The following is an 18665-nucleotide window of genomic DNA, read 5'->3' on the forward strand; positions in this document are numbered from 1 at the left end:
AAATTTTGGTAGTAATAAAATTGTTTTTCAATATCTTAAAAGATGATATAGGATACAGTCAAATCAAATAAGAAAAACAAAACATGAAAAAACACTTAGAACAAAATAATTTAAAAATTCTAACTAAAAAATAAAATATCATTTCAGTAGAACAGAGAGAAATAATGTAATTATCTGATATTTCTCTGCATAGGTAAAAATATAGATATGGTGTTTATTATACAAAAGAAAGTGTTAGATATCTGTTATTTACAAATGTATAATTAAAACAATGTGAACATGTTGAATTTATAAAACTGATAATGAATCATGTGCAAAAATGATGTAATAGAAAAATCTCTTGTTTGCTAGGGTCTGAATGTGGATTGGGATATGTCGGAAGAAGATCAGATGTTAAGAGCAATTGCTATGTCTTTGGGAGAAAATGTTCTTGTTTCTACAAGTCAGGTAATATTTTTATTAATATTTTTATCTATATGTTAAGGTTGACATTTTTCAAGTTTTCTAAAAAGGTTCATGTGCAAAAAATGTATGAACTTACTTGAAGTACAGACAAGAAAAAAATTCAGCAACTATTTGCTGAATTTGCTTATCTTTCATGGCAATCTTTAAAATTTTGGTGGTGCTAAAAGTTGTTTAAATAAAATAGTTATGATATTTTATTTAAATAACTTTTTATGTTTATAATTATTATAAATTGGCAAAAAGTTTAATTTTGAGGGTAGAGATTAATTTTATAAAAGAAAGTAAATGCTAATAATGAGTAAAATTTTCTGACCACTCAAGATATGACATGATTCCCCTTTACTCCCCCATCCCATCAATCTTTAACCACCAAAATTTAATAGCATCACACTCACTCTTACTCTCTCACTCTGACATCCAGACATATAGGAAAAACCAAACCAGATTTCTCTCATGTAGCAAGGCAATTGCAAGCACAGATATCTTAGTGTCTTTATAGGTGTAGTCTTATGTTAAATTTATAAAGACATCCTCATTTTACTTGAACACTTAATAAAATTAAATTTTTCTAAATCTTCCTTTAAATTTTATATAAATTTCACTGATTTTATTAAAAATGAGTATTTTAATTGTAATTTATTTTTGAATCCCAAATTACTGTTTTATATTTAAAATCAATAATTCATATTTAACTAGTGAAAAAATTAGTTAAAATTTTTTATACTAATAGCAAATTTTATCTATAATCTTAAAATGTATATACTGTAGTAATGAGTATCTTACTTAGTAATGAAGAAAATTGTAATTAATTTATAGGAAGATGCAGCTGCTGGTAAAACTGAAGAAGTTAAAGAACAAGAGAAAGATCAGCAGCAAATGACACAGCAGTTGCAAGAAGAAGAACCATTAGCAACTATTGTCATAGATCATTTTACTGAACATATGCTACCTGGTTGTTTGAGATTACTTGATATACTTCCAGATACTGTATACAGAGCTTGTGATCTTATTGTTGCTGTAGTAGTAAGAAATGGTGAAGCTTGGCGTGAGAGAATGCTGCTGCAGTTATTACAAGAGGTTTGTTTTATAAAATAAAAAAATTAAAGACATAACAGTTGATAATATTATACATATTTATGTATTTAATAGATTATAGAAAATGTTAATGCTTTGCTTAAAGCAGCAGCACCAATGACAACCTCTGATACACGTTCACTTGAAGAATGGAGCTGTCAACTAGCATCTCTTCCAGAAGCAAATAAGGCAGCAGTACGAATACATCTATTTACATTATTGTTTGAAGTAAGTTGTTCAGTTAAATAAAATATGAATGTCATTTTTGTTTAAAATAGCACATTAATTCTAACACAGTAGTAATAGATTGTGTTAAGGTAGAGGCACACAGGTGGCAAAATTAAATTCACTTTGAATGTCTATAACAGATTTAACTGATCACCCAGTTTAATTGTCGAGGTGAAAAAAGAGGATTGGTGACATCAGTTGTTGACATTCAATGTCTCTTTAATTTTGTTGTCTGTATATATCTGATTTTAGAGGTAATATGATTAATCTTATTTTTACAATTTCTTTAATTATGGATATTTTTCAGCATTTTTAATCCTGCAGTAGTCATATGACTTCTGCACTTTGCAAAGTAAAATATATATATATATAATGTAAAAGTCAGAATTTCTGAAATTTTTTTTCTATTCCTAAAAATAGGATTATTATGCTCTTTCTTTAAAGTTTTTTTGCATTAGTTTTATCATTTTCTATAAAAAAAAACAGGTGTTTCTCACAAGTTGTGTGACCTAACTTGCATAACGTTTTTCCTTTTTTTTCATTGCATTGTGTTTAAAAATAGATAAGCATTTTGTGTCATATGTTTAATAAATAGTGCAGTGTTCTGCTACCAGTGTGCCGTCACATGGTGAAAGATGTGACGTGAAGTTTTACATATTCTGTTAATATTTCAAGTTTTATTTCTATATTTTTATTTGTTGTGTTTCTTATGCTTGAATTTCATTTTCTGCTGCAGCACTGATGGAATAAGATGATGATTGTTTGTTCTTTATTACAAGCCACACATTTTTAAGTATTCTAAGAAATTATATGTAAAATAAATTTGCTCACAGGTGTTGATGTCTGTTTAATAATAATAATAGATTAGTGGCATTACATAATTTTATTAATAGTAACATATCATATACGTTGTTGAGGGGAATAACATTTTGGTGTGCCATGTTGAGCCATGGGTGTGCCACAAGTAGAAAAAGGTTTTCAGAAGACTGATATAGTGAAGCAATAATGCCAAGCAGCACTTGGTAATTTATAAGAAATTTTTAACTCTTTTTTTTAAAGCAGTACATTTAAATATTTTGAGGATAACATTTTAAACAACAATTTTTTAATGTCAGTTTTCTATTTATTATTTGTTTGTTGTGAATGTAGTAAGAGATAAACCCAGAAGGAAGTGCAACATTACATTTTTGATTGTAACTTGATAACATGGTTTATGTTAATTAATGTAAAGATTAAAGGGAATTTGTATATTTATTTTCTTTTTAATGTTCTCTCTCCAAATATAGAGAATTACCTCTTGTAACTGGAAAAGTAATTCATAATACAAAAAGATACATGGCTTGATGTGATTTAGTATGTACATTTTACATACTAAATGATGCATACTTGTACACATGTGCATTTTGTTTTAATGATTTAATTTCACGTTAAGTTACTGACTGTGCATTAATGTGTTTTGTTCAATAAAACAAAATTTTCATTTTATTAACCTATTTTGCGTTATTCCCAAGATATCTTGATCTGAAAAATAAAGAACCAGACTGTTGGACCTGAGATATCTCATTTCTCATCAGGATGTTTTTTAACACTAGATGTCACTACTTGTCACAATTATCATATTAAAACTAACTTCCAAAATATGGTTTTTTGTTTTTACATTTTATGATATATCTATTTTGTGTAGGCAAAAAAAATAATTTGAAATGACATGATATCTACAAGTATTTTTTTCTAAAATATGTAATTTTCATTAGGCTTAAAATTGAAAAAAATTTAATGTAGAGCAACATGCATCAGAAAAAAATTTCAACATAGGATAGGTTAACAAAAAGAATTTTAATGAAATAATAGAAATACTTATCACAAACAACAAAAACTTGGAATAATTTTAATGGATTATTTCTTGCTATTGTAATACATAATTTTTATGTAATTTGAAAAAATACTGTGGGTGTAAATACATGCAAATTATATATGCATTGTATTTTGTGAAATGATTAGCATTCTGCACATAAATGGGGGGAGACCAGTATGCCAGTTAAACTGCCACTAAAATATAAAATTAATCAGATCAAACAACTAGTTCTTAATTAAACATTAAAGAAAACATTTTTCCAACTACAATAAAATAATAATAATGTAAGTTGACTGACTTGTAAACAAAAACTTCTTGATTTTAAGAAAAAACAATTACTTACTTATTGACATTAGTAGTAGTAGTCAGTGTGGGCTGCTCTGACCTTAAAAATAACACCTTTCAAATTTCACACAAAATGGATGTTAATAGGTGTAGCTAAGATAATTTACAGCCTGTTTCTTAAATTTTATGTGTTTGTTTTTGTGTTTTTGAATCAAATAACAATAAAAAACACACTAATAAAAGTGCTTTTGGAACTTCACAAGTATTTTACATCATTAGAAAGAAAACATGAAGAAATTGAACATATAATCATAGTTGTTGATGTAATGCTGAGTTTCACAGTTTAGAGTAAAAGCTCATTTGTTTTTATGTGATGTAACTCATTCGTTTTTTTAATGCCTCACTTAAACCGGCATGCAGCATTCCCCAGGATAAACCAGAATGCTGGTTTTTATGATACGGAAATATCCGATTTCATGGTCTCCCCTGGATAGACTGACATGCTGGACAATCCACGAAAATACATTAAATACAAATTACTGTAAGTTTTAATTATTACTTTAAGAACTTTTAATTTTGCTACAATTTTTAATTTACTTTTTCTGTAGGAGATGAAGATGCCATGTGCGACATTAGCTGAAAAAAATGGATTGGTTGATTTATTAGTTCAACTCTTAGATGCAGCACAACATTCATTAACTTTGGTGAAAGAATCACCAACTCCAAAGTATGTATCTGTTAGCCTGAATTTGCATTATATGAAAATTATCAGTTTTTAAAATAAATCCAATGAAAAAAGTTAATTTGTAGAGTTATAAGGACCTTTTTTTTTTATTTTAATTTGTAAAATACAGCAAGTCCTTGTTTAATGTTGTTGATAAGTTCTTAGAAACTGATGTTAAGTGAAATGATATATAACAAAACCAATTTTACTATAGGCTAACGCAGTGATTCTCAAAGTGGGGGTCGTGAAAAATATTTGGGGGGGTTGCTGAAAAATTGATGCAGATCAATTTTTTTTTCAAATATTTTATAAATTTACTATGGATTCATGTTTAGAAATAATAGAAATAAAAAATATATAAAATAATTTTTACTTAAATAAATTGCACATATAAATAATAAAAAATATAAATATTTAAATACGAGCCTAACCCCCTCCCTCCGGGATGTTTTTCGACACACACTTATTCTTCAGGGGTCCTTTGAAATTTTTAAGTGCAGAAGGGGGGTCGCGGTCCAAAAAGTTTGAGAAACACTGGGCTAACGGATATAAACAAGATATAATTCAGTTATTATTATTCTAATTGGATTGTGTTTATAACCTCGGGCTTTTATTGAATTCAGTAATTATAATTGTGAATGATTACAAATATATTTGTTTTTCTTTGATGATGATATAATGAAACATTGAGGATTTGCTGTGTATAGAAATGAAATGTTTATAATGCAGATTTGTTTGTCTATATTAACATAAATTGTTTTTAAATAAACATTTTATGAAAGTTTTATTGACAGTTTTTGAAAAAAACAGTAATACAGTATTTGAATTATTAAAGTAAATATTGTGGGATTTTCATAAGGAAACTATTAAAGTACCAAAGACGACACTTATTATTAGAGAACAGTAACTGTTCTCTAATACAACTGAACTGTTCATAACAATACAAGCAATGCTTTTCTCATTGGCTATTTGATATTTTAAAACTATAATGAAAATAATTTGATTTATTTGGATTATTTTTTTATGTAATGTGTCTGCATTTAACTACTGTAAAAAATATTATATAATTTTTTTATAGGTGGTTAGCTCCCCTAGTCCTTCTGATAGATCTATATGAGAAGGCTGCAATTGCTTCAAGAAGAAGAGCTCCTTTACTTCAGGTAATTATAGCAATTATAGGTACTTAATTTTAATATTGTGCAATTAATTTATTTTTGTCTAAAAATTTTAAGTTGATTTTCTAATTTTGAGCAAATAAGTTTCCAGTATCTAATGTGTTAGGTTATGATTGAAAATTCCAAAAATTATGATCTGAATGAGACAATAGCATTTAAATGAATGCAATTAAATATGAAAAGAATTAGCTAATTGAATATAAAGCATATTATATTTAAAAATATAAGATAATGATTTTAATCATTTTTTAAATTTCAGAAGTAACAGTATTGATTAGAAATAAACTAATTGCTAAAAGATAACAGCTTAAGACTTATTTTGAATGAGTTTGTTGATTCCATTAATTTAATTTAAACTGACACAGGAAAATGCTGAAAAAATACTTGTGCATAAATTTGTACATTCACAAAATTGAATGAAATTAATAGCTTTTCATTCGAAGTGGCAAATGATATTTTATGTGACTGCCATATAGTATAACATGTTCATCTGCAATGTGTTTGGTATTGTTATAAATTACATGATTGATCTTTAATAATGTGATACAACAATGATATATATTAGTGTCATTATTAGATGATATCAATCTAAATTACATGTGGATAGTAGTAAGCCTTTGATGTCATTTGATTAAATCTGAATATAAAATTTCTTAAACAATGATAGCTTGGTAACTAGTTTGGAGTAAACTAATATATATTTGGTAAGGGTTGGATTGGAAATAATTAGTTGACAAAACAAGTTATGTTTTGTACAATTTTGTGTCTCATGTTTGCAATTTAAATTCCACTGCAGTTCTTCATTATCAGTGGTATAAACTCCTTTGAAACAATATTTAGAAAGATGATAATTTTTCACTTTTCAAGTAGCATGTATTGGTAATTTGCAATATTTCCTCATTCTATTCAATTTTATTATTATAATATGAAAAGATTTAAATTTGTATTAATGTGAGTGAAAAAAATGAATAAAAAACGTTTTTATTATGTTAACTTTAAGTAATATAAATATAATACAGTATTTAAAATCATCTTTGTCTAATTTTTATGATTGCCATTTCAAAAATGATTATTGAAATAACATGTTTTTACTTTTGTTTTAGATAACAGTTTATTAAGAATTTCATGAACATTAAATTTTAGACACTGTTAAATTTTTTAAAGATATTTTTCTGTATGTTGAATAGTTTAACATAATTTTGAATGACTTAGACATTTCTTTTAAAAGTCTTATTATTATTGATATTTACTGAACAGTAATGATAAGTAATCTATTAATTAAAAATCTTTTAGATTCCTAAACGTCAATGGAAATGGTTTGATGATAGGAGTAACAGATGGAATAGTTACACTGCAAATAATAATAAATCAATAGATGATGCATATAGAAATGGAGAACAGACAGTGCGATTTACTGCTGGAAGGAGAAGATATACTATTCAGTTCAGTACAATGGCTCAGGTAAAAGTTAATATAATATAAACAAAAACTTTGCTTTTTATATATGATATCTAAGGTAATACTATATATAGGTAAATGAAGAAACTGGAAATTGGAGACCTGTCATGCTTACTGCTGAAACAAAAGAAGAAAGTGAAAAGGATAAAGAGAAGAAAGAAAATAATAAATCTAAAGAAAAAGGAATGGAAACAGATGAAGCTTCAAACACAGAAACTGTTGTATCAGGAACGTCAAATGCTACATCAGAAGTGGAATCTGTTAAAGGCTTAGTGCCTGATCAATGTGAAACATTAATAAGGTAACATAATTATATAATCTGTACTTATCTATGCATAAAGTATAAAAAATAGTTTAGCTTAGTAGAAAGTGCAGAGGGAAAAATCAATAACTAAAATGTATAAATGTTCTTGAGTAATTTCTAATGAAACTTTTTTTATAAAAATTGTTACTTTAGCATATAAGAGACCTTAAAAATTTAATTATAAAATTGTTTTGAATTATATAGAGAAATAGAAACAAGAAGCAAAATAATAGAAATGAGTATTTTTTTTTCCTTCCCTGAATTAATTGTTTCCTTTTGAAACAAATAGGTAAATCTAGATGATGATTTTAAAATTTTTGCTTATTTTTTTTCAGAGTGTGTGTGGGGTTAATTGGAGTTCCTGTAGAACCAGATACACTTCATGCAGTAATGAGGTTGTGCTTACGTTTAACACGAAACCATGCATATGCTGTCACCTTTGCTGAAATGGGTGGGCTTCGTTTGCTATTAAATTTGACCCAAGAATCTGCCTTTACTGGATTTACCTCTTTAGCTACTCTGTTAATTCGTCACATTCTTGAAGAACCAAACACTCTTCGTCACACTATGGAAAAGGTTTTTTTCTGTTTAATTCTAAAATGAATATATGATGATAATAAAATTCTCGAAAATGTAGATTTTATAAATTTGGGATCTTTTGAAACCTTCACATTGAAATGATTTCATAGAAAATAAGAGATACTCAAAATCATATTTTATATAAAATAAATGTGTCTTGTTTTTAGTCAATCACCTCATTCCAATTGATAACACACACAGAATTCTGGTAATTATTTGAATGTATTAATCTGAACTACTAATTATTGATAGCTTTTGAAAAATATATTAGAGGCAAGAGAAAATATAGTAGATATATTTAGAAAATGGAAAAATTAAAAATATTTTGGAAAAATTCTAAAAACTTCAGTATAAAAAAAAATATCTGATATATTTAAGGTTGGTTTCATTCTCTCTTATGTATTCCAAAATTTTTATCTCAAAATATTGATGAAAGCTTTCATTGGATCCCACAGATGTTTGAGAAACATGTCATTAGAAATGTAAATGATTACACCAAATATATCTACAGTAGAGCATTGATTATCCGACCCCCGATTAACTGACTTATTGGTTAACCGACCGCGTTCTAGTCGGCAAATTCAAATGTCCGCTAGTGATGTGGCGCTACAATATTTGGTTATGTCTTGGCTACTTTAATATTATTTTTGTTAAATTTTTGCATGTTTTAGCTGGCAGCACTGGCTTGACCATGAAAGGGAGGCTAGTATTTAAAGTAGGCCTGATACACTATACTAGTAATGTATTTTTTCATACTTTTCGGTTATCCGACTTTTCAGTTATCCGACCAACCCCAGTCCCCAATTGAGTCGGATAATCGATGCTCTACTGTATTCTGAAATAACTATTATAAATAAATGATAAATGATATATTAAGTACAGTAAAAGCTTGATGAAATGCATTATCACAGGATTGAAGAAATTGGTCTGTTATGTTATAATGAAAGTCTGTTATTTTTATGATTACTCATTATTATTGACTTATTCATTATAACAAAGTTCATCACTATATAGTAGAATCATATTAGAATAGATCTTAATAATGGGCTTGGAGAAAATATCTGCAGTTCACAGATGTTTTCTCCAGGTCCAGATGCCAGTTAAATATATTTTTTTCTTGTTTCAGCTAATATAAAGGGATTCTATTGTATATGGTAATATAAACTTGTCTAGTACTGTGTGTCAATATTGTGGACTAAATTTCAGTTGTAAAATGTATATATGCCAGATTTTGGTTAAAGTTGTGAAAGTAATACCTTTATTTATTATTATTATTATTATTATTATTTTGAAATATTTTTAAGAATTGTGTTTTAAGAAAAGATTGTTGTAGTATTTCTTCTTGTTTTCCAAATGTCTGAAATTGTTTGCTTACTTAGTGACATTTCTTTACTAATTTATCTTGAGATTTTCCATCTTCAACCTGACAAATTATATCTATTTTTTCTTTTTAAACTGCGTGAGAAAGGACGTCTGGATAAAAGACACATTTTATATGTATTGTCTGTAAGAGAAATATTTTTTCTTTATTTCTATTTTTTCTGTAAAATGTAAAGTTTTTTTATTTTCTTATATGATCTAAGGCTTTACTTTACAAAAGAATTCAAGACTCATTGCTCAGAGAAAATTAAACCAAAAACTTGAACAAAACTACTCAATCAAAAAACAAAACAAAAAAATCAACTAAATGTAATGTGAAAATCTATACTGAAAAAACAATTAAAAATACACTTAATGTTTATGTATTTATTTTTTGCAAATAAACTAAATAAATTTATAATTATGATGAAATAAAATGCCTAAAAACTATAATGATGGAAGAATGATAATCTGAGGGACCTGAAAAATAGTCTGTAGAAGTTGGAGTCTGTTAGTTTTCTTATATTTCTTTACTTTTAGCCAGACCAACATCAGATGTTTGTGATAATGTAAGGTTCATTATATCAGGGTTCATAATATCAAGCTTTTATTGTATATGGAAAGTAAATTACCTTTGAATAAAATATCTCACTGTTCCTTTTTTTTTTTTTTTTTTTTTTAAATTAAGACAAGAGTCATTTTAAATGTTTAATCTTCGTATGATTATTTATTATTAAATATGATGTTTTTCCACTAATTCTGGTACAATTCATAAGGTCATTAATAGCACAAGGAAGTCTTATAACAAATCTTTTTCTAGCTGTTATATTCACACTTTAGATTAAATGACTGGTCTAAGAAATAGGTTATATTTTAAAAGGATATAAATTTTTGTAGCATTGTTGAAAGATGAATCACGTAACTGATTTGACAGTATATTTTTATACACTTAATATAAGCTTTGATTTAAACATTTTTCATTAATCATACTAATTATAATGATTTTAGAAGCAGTTATGAAATGCAACAATTATTTTAAATTTGTGTTGTTAAAATAATTAGAAAAAACAACTAGAATATTTTTAACAGCTATCTTATTAGTTATTTATATTTTACACTTTTAATGTTTTGCCATTAGAAATGAGTGTTTTGAGATTATATTATTATATCTAATACTTTTTGAAAGAATATTTTATAAAAAGATTACTATTTATAATAATCTATTATGATACATATTTCTAAGAACTAAATATATATAATATAATTAATGAAACTCATGTGTTTGTTTTTGTTTTGTCTGTGTAGGTAGTAAGGGCTTCAACAATGGGATCAAATACTCCGTTTAGTTCTAAAGAAATGCACTATGTATTTAGAGTTCTTGCTCCTGCTTCTTGTAGAGAACCCACCTTGTTTACGGATGTTGCCAAAAATACTCTTCGTATTGCTTTGTTTCCGATGTTTAAAAAAGGTAGTTTTACATGTTGTTTAATATAATAGTAATTGAATCTTTCCGTGCTTTACAATTTTTTCATAAAATTGTTTTTACATATTCAAACTTTATAGAAATGTTCTTACATAAAGTTTCAGATAAAATATAATGTATATTTTTACAAATCTAAAAAAAAATGTTTGATTTCTAATTAAAACTACAAATACTAACTGCATTTATAATTTCTTGAATAATATAAATTTTAATATAAAGTTTTGCTACAATACAATACAATGACTTAAGCTTCTTTCTTCAATTTTTTTTTTTCTTGATAATTTTATTATTTTAACATAATAATTTGAAGGGACCGGATAACTGAGCTTTCTAATGTAGGCTTGGCTTCAGAATACAGTGAATTGTGGATTATGATGGTATAATAATCTTCTTTTTATATAATATTCTTTAAAGTTTATCAAAGACTAAAAGATGGGTATGCACATAATTCATAAAATTTAAGTGAGACTGATATATAAAGATTTCAGAAGATAAAAGCTACTATTAAATGTTTTGAATGAAACAAAATATCTAATTTGAAATACATATGAAAATCCATTAATTTGTTAACCAAATTTTCATTTATCTAAGAGACAAAATTATTGACTTTACTGTTTATAAATTAGTTTATAACAATATTATTGATAAAGTAGACCTCTTTTATGACTTAATTGGTTCCCTCTAAAATTGTCAAATTTAACATAAATATTTATGAAGCAGTATTTGCATAAATGTCTTAATTTACTTATATTGTTTTTGAATATTTCATTTACTAGAGGTGATAAGAATTGTATTCTATTACAATTTAAGATTTATTACAGTTACAATAATAGTGACATTTATAAAGTTTAAATGTCAGTGATACAGCTTATTAAATTGTTTGGTTGGATATGACAATGAAAAACGCACAATAGAAATTTAAGATAAATATTGTTGTCATCAGATATTTTATGTAGTATCTATAATAAGTAGCTTTCTACATTAAATTTGAAATTATTTTAGGAATAAAAATTTCTATATTTTTTATTTAACAAGATTTATAATTTATTGATATAATTATTAAATAAATTCAAGTTATATCCATAATTTATTGATATAAAATTATTTACGTATTATATATATATATATATATAATTTTATATAAACATACATTTTTTAATTGTTTCTTGTTTTTGCTTTACAGATGAAGATGATAGTCGGTATGCAAGTGCAAATGCAGTACAAATGTTAAAATCATTACCTGCAAAACCTGGCCCTGTTCCACAACTTGAAGGACCAATGAGATTAGTTATATGTGATCTATTAAATGCTTTAACTGTTAAATCAGTTCAACCTGTACCTGAAAGTATGTAATTGACATAATTGTAATAGAAAATAATAATAGTTCTGTATGCATTTATGTAATTGTTTTTTATATTGTTGCAGATAATACAAATCAACCTGAGAATATTGAACAAGTTTCAAATTCAGAAAATCAAACATTACTTAGAGATAATAGTTCTGTTAATCTTCTGCAGCAAGATGATGATGCTGGGGTAAGAAAAACATAAGTTTTTATCTATTGCTAATTATTCTATTTATTTTTTAATTGCTTTGATTTGTTTATATATATTTATATAGACGTCTGAATATAAGTTTGCAGTATATTAATACTATCTTTTTATTTGTAATTTGTGAATTCTGAGATATTGTAAATTAACTTCTTGAATGTTTATTGTATAGTATTGTCTTATATTTACAGTTGAGTTTGGTTATGTTATAACTTGATTGGAAAACACCAAAGAGTGTGATATAATGGAAAGTATATTATAAGTAAGGGTTTTGAAAACATTAAATAAAAAACAGCAGTGTATTGCATTTTAGTGCTATGCACAAAGTGAAAATCATTAAGATATCAAATTCCCTTTAAAAATCATTGATTCTTGTTTTTTTTTGCAAAGACTGTGCTTTATAATGCCAAGAGATACTGTTCACATGTCTCCAAGGCTTATAAAGTATCTTTTAAGGTGTCATAGCATAACAAATGATGATATCTGAATATTGGCTTAAGGTTGTAATCACAACAACAATTGTCAGTTGGAGAAATGTCAGTTGTTATAACATTAATATTGCCAAGATTATCAACAGTTAAAATTCTTCCAATATTGTCTGCAAATTGAATTGATTTCTGACTGATTCTCAAAATTCCTCAGAACTGATTGATATAACTGATTGATAATTCAGCATTTTGTTCTTTTAATATTAAATTGTTTTTTGAGATATACTGCATAAGCTTAGAAGCAGCTTATGCAATACAATATTACTATCTAACAAACTTAGTTTCTTCTCATTGGTCACAATTATTTTGTGATCTCTCTATTTATGCAATCATTTACTGTAACAACTAATGGCAATAGAGAAGTGAAATTCTCTACAATTCCTTGATTCAGTAGCTGCAATTTTGTATTGCAGTTTGATGACAGAATGTAGATTTATAATGTTTCAGTTGTAAAAGTTTTATATTATTAAAGTATTTCATTTATTTTATTAAGGCTTTATATGACATTCTTTCTATAATTTAATATTTTGTGTCTTTTAATTACAGAAATCTATCTTTTTATTTTTCTCTTCAATTGTGGAATTTGGCTTATTTTTATAATTTTAATTTTATTTTAAATTTTCTATTTGTCTCACCTAAATAATGTTCTAATTTTGGTTGAGTTGTAATCTATATGTTTAGTTTTGTTTTTTTAAATGAGTTTAATTTTTTGATGTTATAAAATAATCAATTGTGCTCTCTAATAAGAACATGTAGTGTGATTTTTAATTATTGGATGCTTATCTTATTAGATTTCATTTAGGTTAAAAAAAAATCTTAATTATGCATTAGATATATATTGCACTTATATGTGAGGTTACCAATACTGGTTGTTTCTACACCCTATCTTATATGTGTAATAGCTTCTCACTCTCTCCCACTTGTTTATGATAGTGTGAGAGATACAATCATATGTTGGTGGCAACAATGAGGAAAGATTTCATTTACCAATTAAATCTGCTTTATTTGAAAAATATTTCCTAGTTTAAATTATGTCCACATGCACAAAAGGGAGAAATGCAATTTGGAATTTCCTGTTGGTGGGTTTGGTGTTCTGGTTGCTCTGGGGTCTTTCACCTATTTTATCCACTTACTGTTGGTTGTAGGAGTCAGCAGTCAGAGGAGCCTTGGAGGATTAGGCTTGGAACAGGTTATGTTGTCAGAGAAATAGCTGTGTCCTTTGTTTTTAAGTCTCTTTTGTGGGAAAAATGAGTATACTTTGTAGAGGTAGGATACATTTTCTGGAGTGGGGGGAAAAGGATTAAATCTTTTGGCAAATAAAGAGCTGGATTCTTTAGAGAAGACCTTTGGTTTTGGAGGAAGAACTAGCTCTCTTGAAAAAACTTTTGTCCTTGGGATGTGGGTTTTTATACATTCGGTTCTTTGATCAGACATTTCTGTTTGGTTTTGGCTCTTTTTCTCCATTTCAAATTGGTCATTTTCCTTATTGCCAAGACCATATTAAAAACCAAATTCAGGTTGTCGAGAGGTTGATATCAACCTTTTTGTTGATGGTACTGATCCCAACTCGAACTGTTTATTGAGTTGAGAGGGACATCCCTATAATTCATTGAAAAGTGTTTTCCTTTCTGATGCTAATTATTTCCAGCTGCATGTGTGTGACAAGTTAAAAAATATCTATATTGTTTTTATTACTGTCAGATTGAGAGATTCAATTCCATGTTTGACACTGTCTCTCCTTTCTTATAATTTCTGTACAAAATCTTGTTTTTATGATGGTTTATTTGCCAGAATTGTTTCTATTAAAACATTTTTTTATAAAACAAACTTTGAGGGTTTTGGCCGCCCAAAATGCCAGTGGCATCTGCTGGTCAAACCAACAAAAAGATGATTATTCACATATATGTCCACCCCAGAGACCAAACCTTTTTGTAACCAATAAGAAAACTTATAAATGTTTTAATCACAGTCAAGTTAACAGTATTCTAAGAAAAATAGCTTTTTGTTGATATCTTCACTCTAAATTCAATTTACTCAAGAATATAAAACTGACATATATTAGTAAGAAACAATCATAGGTAAATATGGCTGTATATGACATTTGTATAAGCAAAAGAATTGTCTACATAAACTTATCTTAATTTAGTACTTTAGTACATACTTTAATGGTTTTGAAATCTTAGCAGAGTTTATGATATATTCACAAGAAATATGTTATAGAAATTAAATATCTATTGTGGAAATAAGATTTTATCTGTAGTTGGTCCCTAGATTTATTTACCTTCCATGCTGCTTTAGGATATAATATCATTGTAGTTTTATTCCAATTACTCAGTTTTAATTTGCCTGTCTAGCAACTGTCATAAGTTAGACAAAACACTCTGTTATCCCAGAAAAATCATAGCCAGCAGCTCTTGTTGTCAGGAAAACTGCCAGGCATATGTCAAAACTGAGTCTAGCTGTTACAGTTTGAATCTAGCCTAATTCTTTAAGGGAAAATTTCAAAGTTTATGAAGGTATATGAAATGAATTACTCACTATTATGTATTTACTACATTTCTTCACAATGAATAGTGCTGTGTAATGTTAGTCATAGTGTCTAATTTGAAATAATTACAGATAAGTAATTATGTTTAGATGCATGTGGATACTACTATACAAATTAGAAATATAATATAAATGTAACAACTTAAATAGTCAATCTTATATTTAATCTGAATTTAAAATATATTAATTTTAATTAAATATTTTCTACATTATTTTATGAGCTATTACATAGTAATTTAATAAATAATTTAGTTAATTATTTGAAAACTTATTAGATTGCAGGTTTGGATGTCAATGGTGAAACTTCAGAATCAAGTGTGAATGGAAGAGAAAGAAATAGACTTTGCAAAGATTGTGTGAAAGACAATAAAGTTGGAGATACTGTAAAGAAAAGTACTCTTTTATTACCAAAATCTATCATTTGCAGATTATTAGCTGAACTTGTAAGGTCTTATTCTGGATGTGCTAAGTTAATTGCTGAATATACATATCCAGCTGGACAGTCAGAACTTATAACAGAAGTAAGCTTTATACACTAAATATTTTAATTTTTAAAATTCTTATGTAGTATTACATTATAAGTTTTATATATTTATCAGGAATGATAAACAAGAATTCTTTGTATATACACACATGCATCTCATATTCACATACTCTTTGAAAACATTGTTATAGATTAGTATGTGTGTTCTTAAATTTTATTTTAAATAATGTATTTACAGTAAATTCAACATATAAATATTTTTTACATTTATTACATGCATGCATACACATATATATAGCATATTTTAAAATTTTTAAGTATTTTATAGTTTGCATATGTAAAGTAAATTTATATAATTTTGATATTGATCTTCAACCAATATTATTCTTAAACTTTGCTTTATATTATCAGAATTTTAAAATTATTATAATATTTACAGGATTGTACTGCACTTGCTTTTCTTTTGGATAATGTCTTACCTCAGTGTCAAACAGTTGGTGATAAAGATGCTTCAGCATTAGCAAGAGTATTGATTGCAGCACTTGCATCATGCAATCATAGTCCTGAAGCACAGACAGCTTTAGTAAATGAGGTAAGTAATATTCAGCTTAAAAATGATTGAAGAAAAGATGTGTATCTAATTTGAGATTTTCCTTTTCAGGTTAAAGCTGCACTGAATAGATCATTAACATTACCTGAAAGCAGTGAAAAACATGCAAGAATTCAGGCTTTAACTGGACTTGTTGGAACAATGATTGAGTCGTGTCCCTCGTCATCTCAAAATCAATTAGCCAGCTCTACTTTTAGAAATCAACAAAATAGGTTAGAAACATCAATTTAACATCAATAAATATTTGAGTTTTGTATATCTTAATTTAGAAAATTTATATATTATTATTTTTTATTTTTTAGTATGAACAATATTGTTAGGGTTTTATTACGGAAAGGACTTGTAACAGACTTGGCTCGGATACCTCATTGTCTTGATCTTTCAAGTCCTCATATGCCTGCTACAATTAATTCTGCTTTGAAACCTTTAGAAACTTTATCACGACTAGTGAATCTTCCAACAACTCAAATTGGTAACAGAAGTTCCAATAGAGGAAAATCTTCCACTGCTGTAATTGAAAATCAAGAACAAGCACCTGAAGCAATGGAAGAAGACACAACAACAACTCAAACGACAAGTAAATAATGATAATATTTAATGAAGAATTTTGCTTTATAGTTTTCTTTTTTTAATGGAAACAATAAAAACTTAATTCTGGATATGATTTCTGTAAAAACAATTCTCTTACCAATTTCAAAAACTGAGTTCAGTAAATAATTATTAAAGATGGAATATTTTGGATTTTCTTTTTGACAAGGTGAGATATGCTTTTATTTAGGTGCTGTTATTGGAAATATAGAAGTTAGTACATCTGAGGCAACTACTACTTATGGGGAAACAGCAGTTGATGACAGTGCAGAAAATACTGATAGTGAAGGTATAGTTAAAACCTGATAAAAAATTTTTTATCATTTCTGATATTTGAGATTAGAGTTTGTATTTTGTTGTATTTTAGTTCCTGATGTTACAATTGCTCCTGAAGATGTTGTTGTTATCCCTTCTTCCCAATCTCAACATATTGTAAGTATTAATGAAGAATGGTATTTTGTTTAAGATTTAATAATATATAACTAATAATTTAAGGATATGCGATTTCAAGAAAACCAAATAATAATTATATTCTGAATTATCTCAAAAAAAGTAACTTTTGAAAGTGATTCACTTAGAGTGCTAAACATTGTATCCAGATACAAAAAAAACTTATGAAGATAACTTAGGCAATGCGTTCCTTTGGTCATTAAATACCTAAAGGATAAAAGTTTTTTGAATTCTTATTCTTTTAAGATTGAAACAAAGATGAACTGTTGACAATAAGAATATTAAAACCAATTAACTATTAAAGTATAAAAAAAAATTAGTGAATTATTGATTTAATGTGTGGACATGATGTATGCAGGAGAATGTAAATTAACAAGAATTTGCATAATGTATAAATAAGTTGATTCCAGAAGATTTGTCCATAAACAAGTAATTACTAACTTTATTTATAAAAATTTTTTGATTTCTATCAGGCACAAAGAACTAATTAATTTTTGTGGCCGGGGGGTCGGCACCTCTTTGATGCCTCATCAGGACTGATACTACTGTGTTTTAGCTGACGCGGAAGCCACAGCAGTTCAAAGATCCGACACGCGAGCGGTCGCGTTACAGAGTGATTGGATTCGGGATGGAGGGTGTGACAATGCACCAGAAATAACAGTGGCCTCATTAACTAAAGTACAATGTTTATTTACACTGAGCATGACTCTACGTACAAAGAAAAGCTAAGGGGAAATAGGCCTAACGTCATGATTCTTAGAGAGAGAGTTTACATAAGATCCGCATGGCGATAAATACCTTGTTGAAGCTGAGGTGAGTTGACCTGTTAGTCCGATTAGTCCGTAGGCGAGAGGAGGGGTGGCAAAATTTGTAGTGATGACGATAAGCTTAGTCCAGGCGATTAATCCAATGGACAGCGGATTTAATCCAGGACCGAATTTTTCACATACACAAAGGAA

At 27.3% G+C, this 18665-nt stretch overlaps 1 protein-coding gene across 6 annotated transcripts in view; it reads left to right on the forward strand.

Moving 5' to 3' along the window:
* The window catches only part of HUWE1 (HECT, UBA and WWE domain containing E3 ubiquitin protein ligase 1), a 202847-nt gene that overhangs the window by 109706 nt on the left and 74476 nt on the right, over positions 1–18665 (forward strand). For 5 of the 6 annotated variants that reach the window (XM_067284115.1, XM_067284118.1, XM_067284119.1 and 2 more), the window contains exons 35-51: positions 352–447; positions 1282–1542; positions 1615–1767; positions 4516–4634; positions 5710–5791; positions 7100–7267; positions 7339–7565; positions 7904–8144; positions 10812–10974; positions 12173–12334; positions 12415–12524; positions 15850–16095; positions 16498–16650; positions 16720–16880; positions 16971–17245; positions 17447–17545; positions 17624–17688. In XM_067284115.1, coding sequence (XP_067140216.1) covers positions 352–447; positions 1282–1542; positions 1615–1767; positions 4516–4634; positions 5710–5791; positions 7100–7267; positions 7339–7565; positions 7904–8144; positions 10812–10974; positions 12173–12334; positions 12415–12524; positions 15850–16095; positions 16498–16650; positions 16720–16880; positions 16971–17245; positions 17447–17545; positions 17624–17688 — 2781 coding nt within the window. The remainder of the gene's footprint in view (positions 1–351; positions 448–1281; positions 1543–1614; positions 1768–4515; positions 4635–5709; positions 5792–7099; positions 7268–7338; positions 7566–7903; positions 8145–10811; positions 10975–12172; positions 12335–12414; positions 12525–15849; positions 16096–16497; positions 16651–16719; positions 16881–16970; positions 17246–17446; positions 17546–17623; positions 17689–18665) is intronic. The other variant, XM_067284120.1, reaches the window with a different exon arrangement.

The sequence above is a fragment of the Centruroides vittatus genome, unplaced genomic scaffold (genome assembly GCF_030686945.1).
Source record: "Centruroides vittatus isolate TY-2023 unplaced genomic scaffold, ASM3068694v2 scaffold_1152, whole genome shotgun sequence".
NCBI classification, from domain to species: domain Eukaryota; kingdom Metazoa; phylum Arthropoda; class Arachnida; order Scorpiones; family Buthidae; genus Centruroides; species Centruroides vittatus.